At 38.7% G+C, this 23,531-nt stretch overlaps 1 protein-coding gene across 2 annotated transcripts in view; it reads right to left on the reverse strand.

Annotated features, from left to right (window-relative positions):
- Nucleotides 1-215: 215 nt before the first annotated feature.
- The window catches only part of STK3 (serine/threonine kinase 3), a 321,860-nt gene continuing 298,544 nt past the window's right edge, over nt 216-23,531 (reverse strand). For both annotated transcript variants that reach the window (XM_030862978.2, XM_060287133.2), the window contains one exon: nt 216-1,577. In XM_030862978.2, coding sequence (XP_030718838.1) covers nt 1,419-1,577 — 159 coding nt within the window. In that variant the 3' untranslated portion in view covers nt 216-1,418. The remainder of the gene's footprint in view (nt 1,578-23,531) is intronic.

Below are 23,531 nucleotides of genomic sequence, written 5' to 3' on the forward strand. Positions count from 1 at the left end.
GGAGGCTCTGTCAGCAGGGTCCCTGGGTGTGAAGGACAGGAGCAGGGCACATGAGTGACAAATAACCTGGGTTATGTTAAGTCACTGAAGGTTCAGAGTTTTTACCACTGTATAATCTAGCCTGTCCTGACTAATATACCTTCCTTGCCTGGAAAAGACAGAATCCAGGTCATCAGTTTTAAAAAAAGACAGAGATGAAATGTGTTGGGTGGCACAGTAACATTTATTTGTCTTTATGATTTAAACATAGTAATTAAACACACAAAAGAACAAATGCTGTCAAGATGGCCATATGTAGTTTAGGAAATGACTGGTCCCAGTTCAATCCTGCAAATGATCATTCAGCTTAGAAATGAGTTTCTTTTTAATGGTTTTAATCTTTTTTTTTCAGTCCCCAAGGCTTGCACAGTTCAGTACAAATGTTTTTGCTATTTTGTTATCGTCAGGCACATGACATTTACCAATTCCCAGGAAATAAGTGAAATCAACGAGAGTCTGTAACAGTTGAGCACATACTCACAGAAATAAATCTGATTAGCTTATTACAATCTGATACAGTTTAGCTATCAGACCTACACATGAAACAATATTAACAATTACATTTGTCTTAAGGATTTATTTCTTTAAAAATATTTACCATACTTTTTTGTGCAAGGGTTCCGCTGATTTCTTTGGTTTTAAACATTATAGCTCTGTATGACCTAAATATATATAGTCCTATTTGTACCAAACATCAAAAATAAAAAAATTAAAATTTCAGAAGGTAAAAATGGAATTATTGCTTCAGTATAAAAAATGTCTGGCCCATTTGTGTACTATTGCTATTATTGCTTTGCTTCTATTGGAAAACTATCCTGGAAATCAAGGAATGTAAGTAACCCCATAGCTCCCTGCTTACGGTATAATTTGGTTGTACATTATCATCTATTAATATGTCCCTACCTTCACGAAAGCTATCCTGATCTTGTCCTTAAAAAACAAAACAAAGTGAAATAGCATAAATAAATAAATTTACCTAAAGGGATACAATAAATAGGCTACTAAAAGAGAATAAAGAATATTGTAACATAAAGCCCTTCGGTGCTGTACAATTAAACAATAGCTTTGGATTTTCAAGGTTTCTAAACACAGCCTTCATTTTACAACACAGTTTTAGTGCCAGTATGCAGCTGACAGATGCAGAGAAGAATGCATTTCTGCTGTGTCCATCATTTAAGAATGAAAACACAGTGGAAAGAGTATTAAGTTCTGTCTTTTGGGGATTTACCTGGGTTTGTACCATCATCAGTTTTTGACTGTTGCCTGGTCATAGAGCACAAATCTTAGAGATTAAAAAAAAAATCATAATATTCCTTCAATTCTTAGTGGTTTCTTGGTCTCCAGAATAGTCATAGAAACAAACAGAAAAGAAATTAGACTCAAAAGTTTTGCTGCCTTCTTTTCTTCGCATCCATTGCATCCAGAATGGGTTGTCTTTTCGCAGTGTATCTTTGACGAAGCTCTTCTATTTCTCGTTCCATCATGGGGTCCAGCGCTTTTAACCGCATCTGTAGTTCTTCTAAACTTAGATTTTTTAACTGGATATAGAAAATAAAAAGAAGATATTAAAATAGTAAAATTATCTACAATAGGTTAAAGTCTAATGAGTTTTAGCATGAATATTTCAACTCTTTACGTCATCTTTGAAATATGGCTCAACAATTAAAACAGGAATTCCTTCCCTCAAGAACCAAGAAGCCACATCTTGCAAGAACCTCAAGTAATCTGCAACGAAACAATAAAAAACTCTGCTTTTAGGAAAAAACAAATGAGAAAAATAAGCTAATAAAATGTATCTGTTTTAAAAAAGGCAGAAAGACAAATCCACCATCGTCAACAAACAGACTTTAAGGATATGTTCCGGATATATTCACTCTACTCTCTCACACTCTTGTCATCTATGGAGAGCTGCGATAATCAAAAACACTTGCGGAGATCACCCAAGAATGTGACAAGATTGAATACAGGTTAAATTAACCATTCTATTCTGCATTTTACCAAATGCTTAAATTTTAAGCACTTGGTTAACCAGAAAATTAAATTATCTAGAATACTTTTACCCCAAGCATTTTGGTAAGACAGCGTTTTTAAATTTCTGATTCAAAATATCCCGAGTCTGATACAGTGCTGTGTAAGTTCTGACATGGGCTTGGCCAATTTGAAAATGAAATACCTGTCACATGTTCACTGTATATGTTATAGTTTGACAGTAATGATATGATTTGACTAAATGATACAGTTTGACTATAATGATTTAGTTTGATTATGCTAGCTTCTGGGGGCAACACTGGCACATCCTTTACTGGTTTTCTGTGTAACAACAGAAGAGGGGCCTCATGTCCTGTGTGAATGGGGGATAAAATCTGTTCTACATAACAGGATCTGTGGCATCCTGAGCTTTACTGTATTTATTTACATGTCAAAACAGCAAGATATGGATAATCTCCTGAGAAACATTTTAGGGATATTGCCTCAGGGCCTATAGGATGCCCTGAAATATATAACCTAGTACTTGGGCTTTTTATCTTATTAACATTTAAAAAAATCAAACACTCTGTCTCCTTCAGAAACTATTAAAGCAATGGTGGCAGACAGGTGATTTTTAAAAAGTCTGTTAAAGCGAAAAGATCTACTATTTGCTCTTACTCAGCATCTTGGTAGGTATTGTAAGGGAAGCATAGAAGTACTAAACTATTTCCTTGCCTTAGAAACTTACAAATTAGCTTGAAGGGTAAGATTAGCAACTATAAATATTTAGGGACTTATGCCAGACCCTATACAATTAAGCCCTATTGTATGTGGTACAGATTATAGTGACAGGTTCTTAACTCAAATCTGGGACCAAGCTTCTCATGTGAAAAATTCTGCATGTTCATGTGTACATTTTCCTGGGAAAAGCATCCATTGTTTTTTGTTTTTTTTAAAAGCAGATTCCCAACAAAAAAGAGAGGAGGCTTGCTATAAATGTAATGGAGACATGATTCCCTTTAGGGAGCAGGGACTGCGCTGGTCCTTGGAAAAGGGGATACCTCAGGGAAGTGAGCAGGGCCCTGGGAGGAGGCCCTGCTGTGCTGAGGAGGAAGAACTAATAAGGACCAAAAACAAGACAGAAAACTAGGAGCTGGTGGGGTCCTGCAAGCCAGCCAAAGCCAGGTTTGGACTTCAGGGAGCCATGATCAACTTTGGAGCAGGAAATTACATGAGAGTAATCCAGACTCGGTTTTAATATGATAACACTTGCAGCTTGTATTTTTTTTCAGAAGAGAACTGTCTTTGGTTACTTTATAAGCCAAGCCAGAAAACACTCTCATGACTTTACAGTCACATGTCAATCTTAACCAAAAATAGCATTTTTCAGCTTGATCCTCCACCTTACTCATCATACCTGGCCCTAAGTGACCCTTGGTTCCCAAAATCAAATCCATTCTCAACTGAAAAAGGTTTCTCACCACTGAGGATACTGAAAAGAATGAGTCAGAGACTGAAGAAATGCAAAAGAAGAGTTCCAAGAATATAAGAATGACAGTGTTATGGGAGAGAATGCACTGGCTCCCGGGATGATGACTCTGAAGGTGACTACCACTTGCTTTGGTGTATAAGAAGTTCTGGTATATATCTAATATATGTCCTGTTATTTTTTAGTCAAACATCATTAAAAAAAAAAGAAAACCCTAGCTTATTATATTATATACTATTATATACATGTATATATAAAGCATAGTATTATATTATTACATACTTCATTAATTTTGTTTGTTTGTTTGTTTGCTGTACGCGGGCCTCTCACTGCTGTGGCCTCTCCCGTTGCGGAGCACAGGCTCTGGATGCGCAGGCTCAGCGGCCATGGCTCACGGGCCCAGCTGCTCCACGGCATGTGGGATCTTCCCGGACCGGGGCACAAACCCGTGTCCCCTGCATCGGCAGGCGGACTCTCAACCACTGCACCACCAGGGAAGCCCCCATTATTTTTTTTAACATCTCTATTGGAGTATAATTGCTTTACAATGGTGTGCTAGTTTCTGCTGTAATTAATTGTTTTTTAAAATAAATTTATTTATTTTTGGGTGTGTTGGGTCTTCGTTGCTGCACATGGGCCTTCTCTAGTTTGTGGTGAGCGGGGGCTACTCTTCGTTGTGGTGTGCGGGCTTCTCATTGCAGTGGCTTCTCTTGTTGCAGAGCACGGGCTCTAGGCGCAGGGGCTTCAGTAGTTGTGGCACTTGGGCTCACTAGTTGTGGCACACGGGCTTAGCTGCTCTGCGGCATGTGGGATCTTCCTGGACCAGGGCTTGAACCCGTGTCCCCTGCATTAGCAGGCAGATTCTTAACCACTGAGCCACCAGGGAAATCCTGTAATTAATTTTTAATGTAAGTATTAATCTGTTACTTGATCACTACTGTTCAAATCACTGTGGGGATAAAGAATAAGCTAACAGGGAATCTTGAAACTTTCTGTGATAGTGAGATGAAGGGCCAATAGAGACCACACACAGCCACGCTTCCCTGAGAAAGACAAGGCTGAGTGCTATCTACATAAGATCCAATTCCACTTTGTCTCTATTTTAGCCTATGTTATCTTTCTTATCTCTGAATTTCTATATAACATTCAAAATTTAAAGACCACCATTTAGTATTTGATTCTAGACTCATGGACTATTTTATAATTGATTTTTTATGCATGGGTTTCATGTCTACCCGAGGTATTCCAAAAATATTTAAACTTTAGAGCTTGTATACATACCTAGAAACTATTAAACTATACTGCTAAATATGAAGACACAAAGGTGGGTAGATAAACAGGAATACAGAATAAATGACTCAAAGGAATGGGTTACACTATAATTAGGAGATATAACATCATACAAAGCAAACAATTTTTGTACTAAATATCTTAGAAATATCTTATACTATCTTACTGGGGCAAATTGTCAATAGTTTATAAATATTATACTAAAGGAATGGACCGAATTCAGAGAAAGAAGCTACTTAGAAGAAAAAAAATTTCTTCTCTAATAGACTTTTATATTATCAATATGTAGAATTTGTGAAAAACAGGTCTGTGATACTAGAGAACAATTAGCTGGCATTGCTAGGGAATTAGGTGTTCCATATAAGTAAATTCATGAAGTATCTAAATCTTAGTTCTTTAAGTGATAAAACTGTTTCAACCATTTTTAACAGAAAATCTTTATAAAGTATTTTACAGATTATGCTGCCTTCTAAAGCAGAGGATACAGGACCTAAAACAACCTTTCCTTATGATGAATCATCATTATTAATATCTATGACTAATCTATACCATGTATTAATTTCCTCTCCTCTTTTTGGCTTTTTATCTTCATTTGAGGTAAAGCTATGAGCTCCTTTCTTTGCCATCATTGAGTGGATATCCTTCTCTCTCTACTCCAAGTCTGTTCACTTACTGCAAACCAGGAGGGCAATTCAACAATCCTATAAGGCATTATACTAAATAAGAATAAACAGCTTCTGAGTGAAAGCTTGAGGCTGTTTTAGGAAGGATAGAGCATGGCTTTAGTGCTGAAGCTTGTTATACCTGTTTTGTGTGTGTGTGTGTGCGCATGTGTGTGTTTAAAATTTAACTTCTTATTTGTGGCTGTATAAGGTCGAGGTTACAGGAAATCTGACTTCTACATGAGATACATATATAGTTATGTTTTCTGGTGGGCCATCCGAGAACTTCAGAGGATTCATTTATTAAAAAATTTATTGACATTTTCTACGGACCAAGCACTGTAGATGCAGAGATGAATAGAACACTACCCCACAAAGAGCTTGCAATCTAGCTGGCAAGACAGGTCCATGCACAGCTAACTCACTAGTGGAGAAGAAAGCTGAGAAGTCGGGAAACGGGACAGGGGAGAAGGGTAACAGCATGAGCAGAGACCTATAAGGCACACAAATGCCTGGCATCTTTCGAGATGTCAGCTGACTGCTGGGATGTAGGAAGGATCCAGGGGGGAGGGGATTAGGAGAGGAAAGAGAGGAGAGGCCAGATGACTTAAGGGCCTTAAGTGTGTTGCTACAAACTTTCTGTAGACAAGAAAGAAATGCTTGATAATTTTGAGCATAATTGGTGCTCAAAACATGATCATATATGAATGAGCTTTACAAAAATATCTCCAATAGCAGGTAGAGAAAATGCATTGACATGGGGGAAAAATGGAGGCAGGAAGACCTGTTAGCAGGTTCAACAGTCCACTGAGAGGATGACTCTTGAACCAGGAAAATGGAAGTGGAAACTGAGAAGAAGAGAGGGATTGGAGAGTCTTGAAAATATCAATACAATTGATAGGGCTTTCTTTGTTCACTGACTGATTATGAAGGGCCAGAAAGAAGGAAGGGTTAAGGATGATTCTGGCTTCAAGCTGGGGTCATGGGGTAGAGACTGAAACCATTAATAAGGTAGGGGAGTTAATGGCATCAAGGTGAAGATATCAGATATGGATTATAATTGGGGGTTTGGGACCTCACGAGAAAGATTCAAGCTGAAGACACAGACTTAGGGAATCATCAGCATTTAGTTTATAACTGAAGCTCTTGATGAGGATAAGATTATCCAGGAAAAGAAGATTTTCTCCCTGATTTTACAATCTGCCTATGATATCCAACAGAAAATAATCCCCAAACCTTAACATCTGTGGTCAGAGGCTTTTCTTATTTTGTTAACAGAACAGAAATATCCATATAGTCCTAAATAACTCTAGATTATGGTGTCATCTAGACTAAAAAAAAGTGAGGTTAACTGGTAAAAATTTTCACTTCTTATAAAAATGGGTATGATTTATAGATATGAACTTCCGGTTGAGTTCTGACTTCTAGTTAAGCCCTAATAACATATTTAGCACTCTGTGTTTCTGTAGCTATCAAGGCTCCCACAGGCATAAAAATGGTTTGGGGTGGGAAACGTGGCAGAAGCAGCTTTTGCAATCTCTTGGAAAACAGTATGTTCAATGCCTTGGCAGTAAAATGATGTGCAAACCAGATAACAATTTATACAGACTCATGATGATAAAAATGACCCTAGAGTACCATACAATCCACTATCACCCTTTTAAAATAATAATCAAATTAAAACAATTCTGAGGGCTAATAAGCATAATATCAGAAGAAAAAGTTGAGCTTCCTGAACTAATATCAGTATTACTGTGATGAAAATTTCCTTCACTAAAATCAAGTTTCTTGAAACTATAAAGAGGAAGATGGAAATCCCTTCAGAATTACATTTATGGATTAACAGAGCTTGTGGTAAATCAACTTGAATTTACATTTTTTTATATATAGGAAAGAAATGTTACTTATGAACCATCTTTCTACATGGAATACAAAGTAGCTGTATTACCATAACTATATGCCAGTTGACTAATTCCAAAATAAATGCAGAGTAAACTAGTGTTGGAGTATCAAGTCTCTGTTCTACATTTGTCAGAGTTTAGAATTTGGTAAGTCAAGTCAAATAAATAAAAGAATTTTAGAACATGCATACATTGTGGTTTTTACTGTATACGAAAAATGTACAAGAATGAATCACTCATCTGGAAATGACTTTTATATGTTATAGGCTAATTCTATTTAACAAAATTTAGTTTTGAACTTAATGACAAAATATAACTTGCACAACTAACAATGATTCTTAAATCTTCAGGCCTTAACACAGTTAAAGAATATTGTAGTTTGACAACCTTTACAAACATTGAGGACACATGACTTGGCTAAGTGACCAAATAAGCTGCCATGCACTAAGAGGAAAAACTCGAATGCAGAGACAGAGCCCACAGCTGCTTCAAAAGCAGAGTCACAGAAAAAGTGATGAGTTTTAGAACAATATTGTTTCATTACTTGAGAAACTTTTTTTTCTATTCATAGTTTGCTCTTCTTGGCCATTTGAAATGACAGATAATCAGGGGGCAAGACATATTAATAAAAGCAGAGAATAAAATCAATTTCTATAAAAGGGTTTAAACGGAGATTGCGTATACTGAATCATAGGGGCCTGAGAGAAACACATTTTGAGATCTGGGATTATTAAAAGTCATTGCACATGACTAAGTCATTTGTTTAGCAGAAACATGAACGATAAAGGTGGGTTGAGTTAAGCCTCACAGAATCTCACTGCAAAAGAGAACCTTAGACATGATCTAGTCTAACTTCCTTATTTTAGGTGAGGAAATGAGAGCTAGCGTGCTCAAAGTTACACTCCTGGTTAATGGCGAGACATGACCCGACCCTTATTAGGTCAACGCTGTTTTTTATTTTACCAAGTCTGCTATTCTTAATCTAGCACGGCCAGAGAGTTCAACAAGTTAGGTCACCACAGATTTGGGGGTGTGCTGCTGAGAAACTTCTTCGGTCTTCAACCTGAACTGAAAGGGAAAATGGTTTTTAGGTGTTCAGCTATGAAGTCCACAGTGAATAGAAAATATTGCATTTGACATTTCTATACAGCAGTCTTTTTTTTTTTTTTTGCGGTACGCGGGTCCCCCACAGCCGCGGCCTCTCCCATTGCGGAGCACAGGCACCGGACGCACAGGCTCAGCGGCCATGACCCACGGGCCCAGCCGCTCCGCGGCATGTGGGATCCTCCTGGACCAGGGCACGAACCTGCGTCCCCCTCATCGGCAGAAGGACCCTCAACCACTGCGCCACCAGGAAAGCACTACAGCAGTCTTTTAAAATGAAATAAACTGCAGAAGTTCAGCAAAAGAAGGAAGGCTATCTTCTTTAAGCTTCAGGCCAGTAAACTAGGATCTCCCAGCTTTTATAAAAAGTTTAAAATAAGTTAAAGAATCTAAGAAAAACCCAAAATTTTTAAAGAATAATAATTAGATAGATGAGTGGATGGATACTTGTTTATAAGTTAAATGAAAAAGTCAAAACTACTTTTTAATGGGAGTCAACATTTTGTTTGAAAATTAGTACAGTTTGGTGTATGAGTGACAGCTTTGAATAAGCAGCTCATTTTGTTAATAACAGTCCTAGATTATCACATTTTAATCCAGGAGGTAAGAAGATTACAGATCAAGATCCAAAAATATTATATTTTTCAGTATCCCTTAAAAAAAGAAAACCCAAGATAGGTGTTCAGATTAAAAACTCACTTACTAGCTCTTACATAAAACAGCAGCATAAGTAACTCTGTAATGTGAGAAGTTAAGATAGAAAACAAGATTAAATCAACCCATAGATAATTCTGACAGTTCAAACTTTTAATAATTAGAATTATTTCTGAACTCTATGAGAAGTATTGAAAAGCTGCTAATTATTATTAGCAACACACCTCCAAATCTGTGGTGACCTAACTTGTTGAACTCTCTGGCCGTGCTAGATTAAGAATATCAGACTTGGTATAATAAAAAACAGCGTTGACCTAATAAGGGTCGGGTCATGTCTCGCCATTAACCAGGAGTGTAACTTTGAGCACACTAGCTCTCATTTCCTCGCCTAAAATAAGGAAGTTAGACTAGATCATGTCTAAGGTTCTCTTTTGCAGTGAGATTCTGTGAGGCTTAACTCAACCCACCTTTATCGTTCATGTTTCTGCTAAACAAATGACTTAGTCATGTGCAATGACTTTTAATAATCCCAGATCTCAAAATGTGTTTCTCTCAGGCCCATATGATTCAGTATACGCAATCTCCGTTTAAACCCTTTTATGGAAATTGATTTTATTCTCTGCTTTTATTAATATGTCTTGTCCCCTGATTATCTGTCATTTCAAATGGCCAAGAAGAGCAAACATTCTTGTGACTACATCAGGAAGAGCCGACAGTAAAATTAAGTCAGAAGGAATTATTTTCCCAAACAATTTCATCTTAAAAGCTATAGGGGGAGAACATTCAGATTTCTACATTATTTTGTTTTGTCAAAAATAGTCCTAATTACATGAAGGCTTTTTAAAAAGTCTTAATTTCAAAAAATAGAGGAAACAGGATCATGAAGTTTTAAAATGCTTAAATGTGATAACATTTCAAGACTTAATGGGTCTACGAGTTGCTGGTATAATCAGTCTGTCAAATGAGATAACCATCACAATGAAGCAAATGGTCTTACATGTTAATGTTAACACATTTAGTCAAAGAGTCAATCAAAAAACCCTTGTATAAGGTTTGCTGTGTTTACTGGGAAAACAAACTCTTCCTAGCAACTGTTTAAATAAATCTCACAGATGCTACAGACCCTATTAGTGGCCAGTGATTAAAAAAATATGGATTGCTAATACTGTATCCTGACTCATCCATTTTCCCATCTGCTAGCAATTCTAACAATACGAACTATCAACAGAATGGCTAACAACAATAATTTTCTATGGCAATTTTGATGCTGAATTGCCTATAGCATTTTGTAAGATTTACCAGTGCATGCCTCAAACTGTTTTGAGTTGTTTGTGGCCTGGAGCGACATACTCCTTTCCCCCCTAACACTCCACTTTAGCTCAAATTTTTACTGTGTTGAACAGAATCTGGTTTGGTTTTACAGAACACTATTCATGGAGGCTGTCACAGTCATTTTACTAACAATGAGACGGGAGACGCAAAAGTCCAGTGAAGTCCACTGATTAGTTTAGATATCTATGAACAGGTAAGGGGCCTTCTGCTAAGCAACAGGGATAATAGGTAGCACTTAAAGTTAAAAAAAAAAAATTAAAACATCAATATATTATGGAATTTCCTGATTTAATTTCTGGCACTGAGAAGAATACAATAAAAGAGTTCTCAAGTCAATGAACTTTAAAGCTTTCTTAAAGAAAACCTACATACACATTTAAAACTAATGAAGAGAGTGATAATTTCAGACTCTTGACACGTTATAGAAGGAAGGCTGAATTCCTCACCATACACGTTCTTAAAATCTACGTTAACATTAAATCTACTGGCAGAGCCTTCTTCCTCAAATAGACACTATTTACCTATCTGGATGGAAGATTGTACATGTAACTCTGTTCTGAGCTGAGTGCCCCTTGTCTATGGCCGAATGACAGAACGACCACAAATATTCTGGGATTGTAACTGGAAACTGCATTAAGCGTCTGTTTAACCTCAGAGCATCTATGGTAAATTTAAGACATTCAGATTTTTTCATTCCCAAAGAAAAGGGAGAACATCATTTCTTGTGGCTATCAATGGAGCAGAAGGGAAAAGTGCCAATTATTGATCATTTACAAGGGGTCAGACACTATCCTAGGTCCTGTGCATTAAGGCATTTAATCCTAACAAGCACTTTATGTGGTAGATATTACCAACTCCATTTTATAGGTGAGGACACTCAGAGACCAAGTGACCCACCCTAGGTCCTATGGCTGGCGGTGCTTACGCAGGCACTCAAAGACAACATCAAATCCACCCACATAAGTTTGGATTGGAGCCTAGTGAGAACAATTTCTTAGGTCTCCCAAGAACTACAAAAGCACTTCAAAGGCCAATTATCAAATAAAACCGTTTTTTTTAACAGATTGTTTATAGATTAAAAATAGGGAAACATTAAAAAAATCCCACCTTTCCTCCCAGATTGTACCTTGTGGAGTATTTTACTTAAAATATATTAATGTATTTTAGCTATAATTAGCCTTATGAAATAAGTATGTGTATGTTTATTAAGCATTTTTGTATTTAATCAGCTCTCTAGAAATATAAACACATTTCTGCATAGCCCTTTGGGACAGATGCCATGATTTTATCAATAAAAAGAGATATGCAGTGACAAAACTAACATGACGTCCACTTGACACAGAAGCAAGACTGCCTGTGTCCATTCAGACTGTCCCATAGTTGGTTTGATGTGTTATTTTGCTTGGATCCAGCAATGAGATACAAGCTGATGGGCATTACTATAGTTATCTTGTCCTACAGAAATCTGAGCCGCCCGTATAAAAAAAAAGCACGCTGAAATTTCAGTTGCATTCCTCAACGGCAATTGAACACCCATTCCTTTTATGTTTTTCCTTTTCTAGTAAGTAGTTTTGCCTGCTAAAAATATCAGGAAAAACTTAATTCATGCATAGCTCTGCTATACTGTAAGCAGCTAAAAAATTCTAGGTCCAGAGCAACAAAATCTGAGTAACGCGAAACCAACTACTAATTAAATTTTTCCAGATCAATTAAGGGGCAGATGGAAAAGCTCTATTAGCTTTGATTCCTTATCTCGGTGATTCTGATTAACACTTTGAATAATTTTTTTTTTTTTACTAAATTGCTCTTAGTTTATTTATTTATTTATTTTAAAATTTATTTTATTTATTTATTTTTGGCTGTGTTGGGTCTTCGTTGCTGCACACGGGCTTTCTCCAGTTGCGGCGAGCGGGGGCTACTCTTCGCTGTGGTGCGCAGGCTGCTCATTGCGGTGGCTTCTCTTGTTGCGGAGCACAGGCTCTAGGTGCGTGGGCTTCAGTAGCTGTGGCTTTGCAGGCTCAGTAGTTGTGGCACAAGGGCTCAGTAGTTGTGGCTTGAAGGCTCTAGAGCGCAAGCTCAGTAGTTGTGACACATGGGCTTAGTTGCTCCATGGCATGTGGGATCTTCCCGGACCAGGGCTTGAACCCGTGTCCCCTGCATTGGCGGGCGGATTCTTAACCACTGCGCCACCAGGGAAGTCCCCAGGTCACTTTTCATTATTCAAAGTCCAGACCAATTACAAACTTCAATCTCATATTAAATATAAATCTCATCCCTCCCCTCAGTACAGGCTTGCACAGAAAGACCAAGAGACTGGCAGGAAGGGATGTTATCTGCACCCAGAACTTTCTCCCCGCCCGCCCTTTTCAACCTCAAGGTCTACTTCTTCTCTGGTGTTAGGAGCTGGGAAAGAAGGAAGGATCTTCTGACATAAATGGTTGTTTGTCAGCTGGGGAGATGTTTCCCTGGTCCTGCTCTGGCTTGATTCCTAGTGTTGGAGGGCAGAGGGGTGTGTATGGATTTCTGATGTGGTGGTCGGTGTTACCCTGGTGCTCACCCCTCTTGAGGAGGGGCAGCTCCCTGGGTGGGGTATTGTCTCCTCTGGCCTGGAAACCCCCTCAGTAGCATTCTGACTTCTGATCACCTTTTTTAGAGCCACAGAGATTGTAGAGGTTCTTTTCTACACTCTCTAGGGGCCACCAGGACCTAAGGAAGGGGAGAGGTCTCCTAGTCTCTTCTTTCCTAGAACACTACACCGTGGTCCCTAGTAATTCTGCAGGCCTTGGCTCCGCCAACAGAAGTCTTTGGGAGAGATGCAGACATCTATGTTAATAGACCCTCCAGACTCCCAGGAACTTGCTCACTGAACTCGGCTCTAGTGGCAGGCACATCAGTGGGTCTGCAGGTTCAACCAGCTTAGCAAGCAACTGGCTGGGACACCAGAGGCCAGTCTGTTTTCCTGTAGGGACACCGATTACTACGAATGGCTCTCTGGAAGTGCCCCCACCTCCACCTTTAATCTAAGCAAGAAGAGAGCTACCTTCTTCCCCTTCCACTAGAGCGCCAGATTGTGAATTACAGTAGGATAGGAACTTCTGCAAACAGCTGCATCCCCAGTGCCTAGAACACTGCCTGGAACATAGAAGGTGCCTAATAAATATATACTGAATGAATGAAAAATGGTGGGGCTCTTAGCAAACCCTGCAGGGAGGTGCCTGGTCTCAATCGTTGGTGGCCCTCTTTAGAATATGGGATACTTAGCGCCTGCTGTTTTCAGTTGTGGACAACAGCGCTCGTGTGTGGCAGTAGGAAAAGTCCCTTTCAACGTTGTGGTACATATCCGTTAACTCTAAAAAAAGAAAAAAAGTGTGTGTGGGATCAAGTATGCGCACTTGCCACTGAAGAAAAGCAAAAAGAGTATCTTGGAAAACCAGAGATATTACCCAGCAGATTTCATTTATTTCACTATAGGATAGGCCCATGCTCCATTACATGTTTATTCTGTGTGTCTGGTAATATATTTAATTTTGATCTCAACTCATTCTTCTCTTAGAAAAATGGCTTCTGTCAAAAAACTCTTCAAAATGATAATAAATACCATAGTTTACTCCTTTGGCAAACATGCATGGAATGAAGTGCTCTGGGAGGACATAATTCTTACTAATATCCCTGAGTGCATACAACCATTTATACAATTTTCTGCTGCAGTGATACCACAGTACTTATCCTGCCAGTTTAAATTATGTCTATCTTCATACCATAAAGATGCAAAATCTACTTTGCCCACCTATAGGAAGGGTTTTAAAATAAAATAGAGGTCAGCCGAAAACCACAAACCATGAAACTCAGACTGTATTACATGATTTTTTAAAACAATGAAGCAACACCTACCAATGAACAGGATTCCTAATACTTTAGTGTTGAGGCATCTAAACCCGTAGTTCTTCTAAGACCCCATAGAGTAAGAATCATGGTCTGATGGCTACTCATGAAACAACAGGAACTCAAACATGGTAAAAAGTTTTTTAAAAACTTAAAGAGCAACAATAAATTCTGATCATAGTGCTTCATCCTTAGTTGCCACATGAGCTTTAGAAAATAAAATTTACCAAAAAGGAAACATTTTAACATAATCATCAATTTTAGAATGGCACGATTTGTGACTGAAACAGTATTTTTAATTTCCCAAACAAAGGTACAAATTCAATTAAAAACCCATGAAGAAACTCAGGAATTTAAAAGGATAGGGGGGAAAAAAAGGATAGGAAGGCTCCTATGAAAATGTTAAAAAATAAAACCCCTGCCGACTTTAATAACAATCAGTCTTGTGCAAACTTAAAAGCAAAACCACCAAGTGAATAAAACAGAATCTGACAGCTTTTGCCCTTATCCTTTCATTAATAGTTGTTTTAAAATATGTTCGTAAGTGCTATTAATTTAAAGTAAAAGAAAATATAAAATGAGACTAAGTGAAAATAAAATTGGCTAATCATTATTATCTTTTAAATGTTTATTTATTTATGGCTGCGTTGGGTCTTCATTGCTGCACGCGGGCTTTCTCTAGTTGCAGCGGGCGGGGGCTACTCTTCGTTGCGGTTCGCGGGCTTCTCATTGCAGTGGCTTCTCTTGTTGCAGAGCATGGGGTCTAGGCAAGCGGGCTTCAGGAGCTGCGGCACTTGGCCTCGGTAGTTGTGGCTCACGGGCTCTAGAGCGCAGGCTCAGTAGTTGTGGCGCATGGACTTAGCTGCTCCGTGGCATGTGGGATCTTCCCGGACCAGGGCTCGAACCCATGTCCCCTGCCTGGGCAAGTGGCTTCTTAACCACTGCGCCACCAGGGAAGTCCCAAAATTGGCTTATTATTAGCTTAAATTTATCTTAGGAAGGAGGCATCAACTTTCAAATGTAAATGTAAATGTTTCAAACTTTCAACTTTCTGGTGTGGGGAGAGGAGACAGTAGTGTTTGTGAGTTATGTCATCATCTTAGACTGGACAACTAATATGTATAAATCACTGAAAATAAAGATGAGAGAGTAATATGCCAGTGTCATTTACAAACAAAACAGCTTAGAGTAAAAGTTTACCGCAAACTAAAAATTTCACACTTAGATGCCTACAGTAAATGAATTTTCCACAAAGTCTTTTTTAAAAAAATGAGAATGACACCAAGTCAAATTTTTAAAAATTGTTTTTGTTATCAACTAATTTAACAGAGAACATGGCATCAAAATTAAATCTGTAATACCACCTTGTAAAATGAGCATGCTCCCAAATGTTCCCGGAACTTTTCAGCACTGAGCCGAACCAAGCTGCCACCTGTCTCAGATGCAACAAGACTTCTGGCTAGATCTTCCCTTGAGCCAAACACCTCTTTCTGAGCAGACTCACTACTAGGGTGGACACAGAAGCAGAGGCAGAGAACTGTGACTGAGGGGACTTCATGACGATTGGATAGCCTCACTTTGCATCTACTGGGAAGCCAGGAGACTGTGGTCACTAGTGGAAACTTGGGGATCAGAATTTGAGCTTTGGTTCCAGTAATATACATTAATATAATGTAGTTATGCTAGTAAATCTTTACAGTTTATTTTTCAGTATGAAATTTCAGCTCAGTCTTAAAAAGTCCAATTTTAATAAGGATAAAAGGAAAAATGCACCTTTAATTACTGACCAAATAAAAGACACACTGTTGGTTTACCTCCTGTGGAAAAGTAACAAAAAAGCTACGTGGCTGTTAAATTCAATGAGGAACTTTTTATAAGATGTTGTTAGCAAGTGACTGACATATGCTGTTATTCAGAGTAGCTAATCCACTTGCATCATTATTCTGAAATTATGTGGTATTAACATACAGCATCATGTAGCTCCCAATCCTGAATAAATGACCTAACAGACTGAGTGGCTAGTGCCTGGTACCAACAGATGCCAGAATCCTCCATAGCATTCTTATACAAAAATATCACGAGTGAAATTTCCTTCGCCTTATTAGACTCAGAGTGGACGTGCAATACCAGAAAGCATGAAGTAGTTTTGAAAAACGCTGCGCACAAAGGAATTACTTGCAAATGAACTCAAAAACTGCAATCTATTCTACACTACACTGTCCATTTCCGGATTCCCACAATATCCAGCCTATTTTCAGTTACGAACATCCGCTTGAACAAACTTCTTCCTGCCATAGTTCTTTTAGCTAAAGCGCACGGTCCTGTCACTGTTAGGCCCATCCCCAGGCCTGCTGCCACCAGCCCCCGCATTTCTTCTGCTCACTGGCAGCTGTGAGAAACACCATGGCCCTGAGCCTGGCTATCCCCTCACAGGTGTGTCCACTGCCTCATTTCACCCAGACTCACTGCCAGCCTTTTAAGCAGACCACTCTCACTGCCAGCCCGCCTGATACTCAGAACAGACAGCTGTGCTGAACCACGGTGGCCAAGGAGAGAGGATTCATATTGAGGCAGCTGCAGATTTTGCTAGCTATCTCCTCATTTTTCAATCACCAGAAATTTTGTCTTTCATTAGCTTTTAATGAGTATCATCCTGAATTATGCCACCTAGTAATAGAGAGGGCAGATTTCCCACTAGTCTGTTTTGCTAGACTGACAGTAGTAGAAGTTTCCCCATCCCCTGCCAAATCTCTGCTCTGATTTAAAAAAAAAAAAAAGAAAAAGGAAGACGCTCTTTATTGATTCCTAAGCAGTAGTGGGGTTTTAACCTCGCAGAGTGACCACATATTGAATAATTGGTAACTATTTTGTAAAACCTCTTAAATCCCATTAAGAAATTAACATATAGAATGAGGGAAAGTAGCAAAAGCAGAAGCAGTAGGATGGAATAAAATTAAATCCTCCTAAATCAACTGAATTGTAACCAAAGTGACTTCTGAATGGGCGGGCCTCTTCTGGAAAGGGCAGCGGGTGAAGTGAAAAGCTTGACTGACTTCAAGAGTATCAAAGTTTATGGACGATGGGAACAGGCTTTCAGCTCGATCCCTGGTCCACGAGAAGTAAGGAAGATGAACCACTATCAGATCAATGGTATTTGGAACTGAGAAAACATGATGCCACTGAGCTCCACATAGATGATTAGTGGTAGGTCCTAAACTCTCACAAGGGCAAGATCAGATCTCAGACTCTAAGAGAGGGCTAGGTCACTGGCTATCCGGCACCCTCTAGTGGCCAGATTTGGCACCACAGATTTCTGCCTTTTAAGAGCAGAAACCTGCTTTCCCTCCTTTCCCTCCCTTCCGTCCCTCCCTCCCTCCCTCCCTCCCTTCCTCCCTCCCTTCCTTCCTTCCTTCCTTCTTTCCTTCCTTCCTTCCTTCCCTTCCTTCCTCCCTCCCTTCCTCCCTTCCTTCCTTCCTCTCTCTTTCTTCTCTCCCTCTCTCCCCCCCTTCCTTTCCTTTTCCTTTTCCTTTCCTTTCCTTTCCTTCCTTCTTTCGAAGCACAGTATATTTCAAAACCTTTTTTGGTTATGGAAGGAATCATCAGTACCACTGCTGGTCTACAGGTAGGTGGAAAACCACTTATTAGGTATAAATTTGACATCCAAAAAAGTAAGCTATTATAATGATTCAAAAAGTGTTCCTTTGAATGTATTTAAAATCCCATGGGTGAAGCTACTTAAATGGAAAGATGTGGTGAGTACTTAGCGATTTAAAATTTAATTCTTTACAGGTACTTACTTTATGAGAAATATTATTTTATATATGGATTCATATTGCTGTAAATTTCATGTACACAAGAGCTAACAAGTTTTTTGAGCACGTAGCACTGGCAGACACTATTCTAAGTGTTATCTCATTTAATAGATAATAACCCTGTGACAAAGTACCATTAATACCACCATTTTTCAGAGTTTAAATTTTCAGAGGCACCAAGAGTTTAAACGTATGCAAGACATTTAGCCACTGAAAGGTGTGACCAGGGTTTGAATCCAAGGCAACCTAATTATGGAGCTGGCACTTTTATTTTATTTTATTTTTTTTTATTTTTTATTTTTTTTAAGATTTTATTTTATTTTATTTTATTTTTATTTTTATTTATTTTTTAAACATCTTTATTGGAGCATAATTGCTTTACAATGGTATGTTAGTTTCAGCTTCACAACAAAATGAATCAGTTATATATATACATATGTTCCCATATCTCTTCCCGCTTGCGTCACCCTCCCTCCCACCCTCCCTATCCCACCCCTCCAGGCGGTCACACAGCACCGAGCTGATCTCCCTGTGCTATGCGGCTGCTTCCCACTAGCTATCTACCTTACGTTTGGTAGTGTATACATGTCCATGCCTCTTTATTGCTTTGTCACCGTTTACCCTTCCCCCTCCCCATAGCTTCAAGTCCATTCTCTAGTAAGTCTGTGTCTTTATTCCTGTTTCACCCCTAGGTTTTTCATGACATTTTTTTTTCTTAAATTCCATATATATGTGTTAGCATACGGTATTTGTCTCTCTCTTTCTGACTTACTTCACTCTGTATGACAGACTCTAGGTCTATCCACCTCATTACAAACAGCTCAATTTCGTCTCTTTTTATGGCTGAGTAATATTCCATTGTATATATGTGCCACATCTTCTTTATCCATTCATCCGATGATGGACACTTAGGTTGTTTCCATCTCTGGGCTATTGTAAATAGAGCTGCAATGAACATTTTGGTACATGACTCTTTTTGAATTATGGTTTTCTCAGGGTATATGCCCAGTAGTGGGATTGCTGGGTCATATGGTAGTTCTATTTGTAGCTTTTTAAGGAACCTCCATACTGTTCTCCACAGTGGCTGTATCAATTTACATTCCCACCAACAGTGTAAGAGGGTTCCCTTTTCTCCACACCCTCTCCAGCATTTATTGTTTCTAGATTTTTTGATGATGGCCATTCTGACTGGTGTGAGATGATATCTCATTGTAGTTTTGATTTGCATTTCTCTAATGATTAGTGATGTTGAGCATTCTTTCATGTGTTTGTTGGCACTCTGTATATCTTCTTTGGAGAAATGTCTATTTAGGTCTTCTGCCCATTTTTGGATTGGGTTGTTTGTTCTTTTGTTATTAAGCTGCATGAGCTGCTTATAAATTTTGGAGATTAATCCTTTGTCAGTTGCTTCATTTGCAAATATTTTCTCCCATTCTGAGGGTTGTCTTTTGGTCTTCTTTATGGTTTCCTTTGCTGTGCAAAAGCTTTTAAGTTTCATTAGGTCCCATTTGTTTACTTTTGTTTTTATTTCCATTTCTCTAGGAGGTGGGTCAAAAAGGATCTTGCTGTGATTTATGTCATAGAGTGTTCTGCCTATGTTTTCCTCTAAGAGGGCACTTTTAAACATTACACTACACAGAGATACACAGTTTATCAGCCATAATAAAAACTTCCCTCCTTCCTTAAGAAAGGAAGAGTTTCTTAAAGATTTTAAATTAGACTTAGATTAGCACAGAGACTTGCAGGTCAATGATGCTTATGCATCATTATGCCAGCCAAGAGTTCATTCCCTACAATGTTTATTCGTGTACATTTTACAGGTGAAGGGGAGTTTACAGTTGGCCATGAGAGCCTGAGATCTAATATTTTTCAAATCATAATATATTTAAAAATACTTTGGGCTTCCCTGGTGGCGCAGTGGTTGAGAGTCCGCCTGCCGATGCAGGGGACACGGGTTCGTGCCCCGGTCCGGGAAGATCCCACATGCCGCGGAGCGGCTGGGCTCGTGAGCCATGGCCGCTGAGCCTGCGCGTCCGGAGCCTGTGCTCCGCAACGGGAGAGGCCATAACAGTGAGAGGCCCGCGTACAGCAAAAAAAAAAAAAAAACAAACTTTATGATTTACAGTGCATGTTTACATAAATTATTATCAGATGAACCTCACAATAACTGTGAAATGGGACAGATAATTCTGTAAATAGGCATTATTCTTACTTTACAGATACGATTAATAAGGTTTAGAATGATTAGGTAACTTCCTTAAGTAACACAATTTCCTCAAAATCTAAGATATCCCAAATGATTCAATGTACAGTGAATTAGCCTAACTCTATAATCTTTATCTTCTGTTACACAGAAAATAAAAATGACAATTTTCAATGATAAACCAAAAGAAAATTTTACTTATGCTAGACAATTTGGTTTCACTTTATTTCTGCTTTATCTACAATAAATAATTCAACAGTAATTACTATTGCTGAACTGGCAAAAGTCCACGGAAGGAGGAAATAAAAATCAGAAAGTAAAAAACCGTAGGAAAGAAAAAATACCAGATATGAGTCATAAAATCCCCACTGAGTTGGGAGCAAAATGATCCCAAAATTATGAGGTTAAGGTGAATGATTACATAAAGTACTTAGCACTTTAAAATTCTTTAACTTTGTAAAGTGCCTTCAAAAATTTGATACTTTTTTTCATAACCCCTAAGAGATCACTGGGAAGCAAAATAGCCTCTACATGGCAGATCAAGAACATTTCACAGTACAAAAGTACTATGAAAGCTGTTACTTTTGCTTAAAAGAAAATAGCCTGTGATTCTAATCATAATACAAAGCCCCAAATTCTTTTTGACTATAAAGCAATGCAGTTTAGAAACATTCCTGCTCACCCATCTTCCACAACCCCTGTTCTAATGGAAGACACATGCCTCCCTCAGATCTAAGGTCAGATAGCCCTGGAGTGGTCTCAGAAACCTAACTACATGGTTAGCTTCCTTCTCTTGTGCTCCTTCAAACTCTCTTAGTCTTTAGCATCAAAACTGAATACTTTATAAATATATCCTATTTTAAACAAACCAAGAAAAACAGACCTGCCTTCAATTCCACCCACCCCTCCCGCTGTCACAATTTCATCGCTCTTCTCTGAAAAGTCAAACTTCTCAGAAGTGTGGAGAAAGTCTCTACTTTCTAAACTGGGAATCACGCTTCAACTCACTCCATACTGCTCCCACCCCCATCACATTCTCCAAACTGCTCTTGTTAGGTCACCAAAGTCAAATGAATTCTTTTCATTTCTATCTTATTTGACCCCTCAAGCTGCACTTGACACTTTGTTCACTCCTTCCTTCTTGTTCTTCAGATCCTAGCATTTAGCAGGTGCTTAACAAATGCTTGTTAAATAAACTAAGGGCCAGAAATAAGCATAGGCATATTCCCATAGTCAAAAAGCTATAAAACCATCATGGAACATTCTATTTATCAATTTATCAGTGTTTATCATCACTATGACATATTTAAAGATAAATATGAAAACAATTCAATATTAATCATTAAAGATGTTACTGTGATAAAATTTCCTGAAATCAGAGTCCATCTGTTTATCCACATTCAACAAGCTAATAAAATGCCTTAATCAATGTAACAGCACAATTCTCAAGTCTTATTAGGAACATCAATTCAAATGGTTAGCATCTTAATGCTGGGTAGAGGCCAGAAGGTTGGTGGAGTCTCAGATTCACATACCTGAAAGGCCTGTGCTCAGGTGTGAGTACAACCTTGATCAAAAGCACCAAGAACAAGAGCCAGATGAAGAGGCAGAATGCAGAACACCCATTTGTATAGAAAAATAATGGGGGAAGAAGACTGTGACAGCAGAGATGGCCCCTCTTAGCTTCCCTCAAAGGCCTGATGTAGCATGATGTTCTAGTTCAGTTTAAAGTGAACTATCTAGGACTACAGGGGCTGTCTACATCTTAGATACATTTCAAGGCAAAAGTAGATATCCTGGGCAGAGAAAACATCAAGGCTTAATATTTAATTCAACGTGTACTTAATGTAAGTTAAAAGTTTTTATTCAAAACAGTGGGAGAGAAAAGTTTCATGTTCCATATGTATTCAACATAATAATGCCTTCTGTTTTTTCCAGATAATTTGTTAAAAGCAGAAGTACGGGGGTAAGGTGAAAATCATGCAGTGATTTTCTTACAGACATGAAGACTTGGGAACACCTTAGTCCAATGCAGAGAACTTCAATGTCCCACAAACTCTAATACTGGGCAGATTTGGGATTATACTGGTTAGGTGATGAAAGGTCCAAGGTAATTATGGGGACTAATCAGAATTACAAAGGACATTGACATGAGGTCACTGTAATAAAGTTATACTATATTTATCAGCAGTCTTAAATGGCTATGGGTAAATGTTCTGGTTGTGTGGCCCCCTTGTAACTAGGATTCTCATTCCAACAGAAAAGGGGAGAAAAAAATCGATTCCAGGTAGGAACAATATTGCCTCTTTCTCTCTTTAATTTGAGAACTGACAACCATGTCACCGGCAAATGAACAAGGCAAATATAAATGCAGGAACAGATTTCAGTGTTGCAATAAAACAAAGCTTCCCCAAAAATATCAACGTGGCATTCTTAACGACATGATACTGCGCAAGTGATAATTATTCATAATTGATTTCATTTCAAAAATAACCATAGCCAAAATTACTTTTATAGTCTCCCTCTGAATTTTCCAAGTTCCCTAACATCTATAAATCACTACATATTGCTACCGCCCCATATCCTTTAAACTGCAGCTCCCAAGGTGCACCTCGATGCCCATGACTGAGAAGTGAGGGCTCGCATACTCCTCCTCTCCACAAATCCCACTCGTGGGTTCCTCCCCAAGAGTCCACTAGCAGTTCATTCAGTACTTCCCATCCCCACTCTTCACCAGAAGGGACCACCCTGGCAGCTCTGGCTGTGGGACAGGCTTGAAAAAGGCTGGCCTGGCACAATCATTACACCAGTGGGAGTAGCCCTAATGAAGGAAAGGAAGGGATAGGGAAGAGAAAGGACACAGGAAAAAGGCTCTAGGAGTCAGTTCCAGGGTTTCTCGCCTTGGCAATATTGATGTGTTGGGTTGGACAGTTCTTTGTTATGCAGGGCTGTCCTGTGCATTGTAGGAGGTTTAGCAGCATCCCTGGCTTCCACTCACTAGATGCCAGTAGCAGTTCCCCAGTTGCAAGAATCAGAAATGCCCAGACATTAACAAGTGGTCCCTGGAGGCAAAATCATCCCCGGTTGAGAATTAATGATCTACTCTGAGGGTATTGGACATAAAAAGGTGTAGGAAGAAAATTAGAAGGACCTGAAGGACTCCTGGGCTATGTGTGGAAGAAGTTAGTGCCTCTT

Source organism: Globicephala melas, chromosome 17, assembly GCF_963455315.2.
Source record: "Globicephala melas chromosome 17, mGloMel1.2, whole genome shotgun sequence".
Lineage (NCBI taxonomy): Eukaryota > Metazoa > Chordata > Mammalia > Artiodactyla > Delphinidae > Globicephala > Globicephala melas.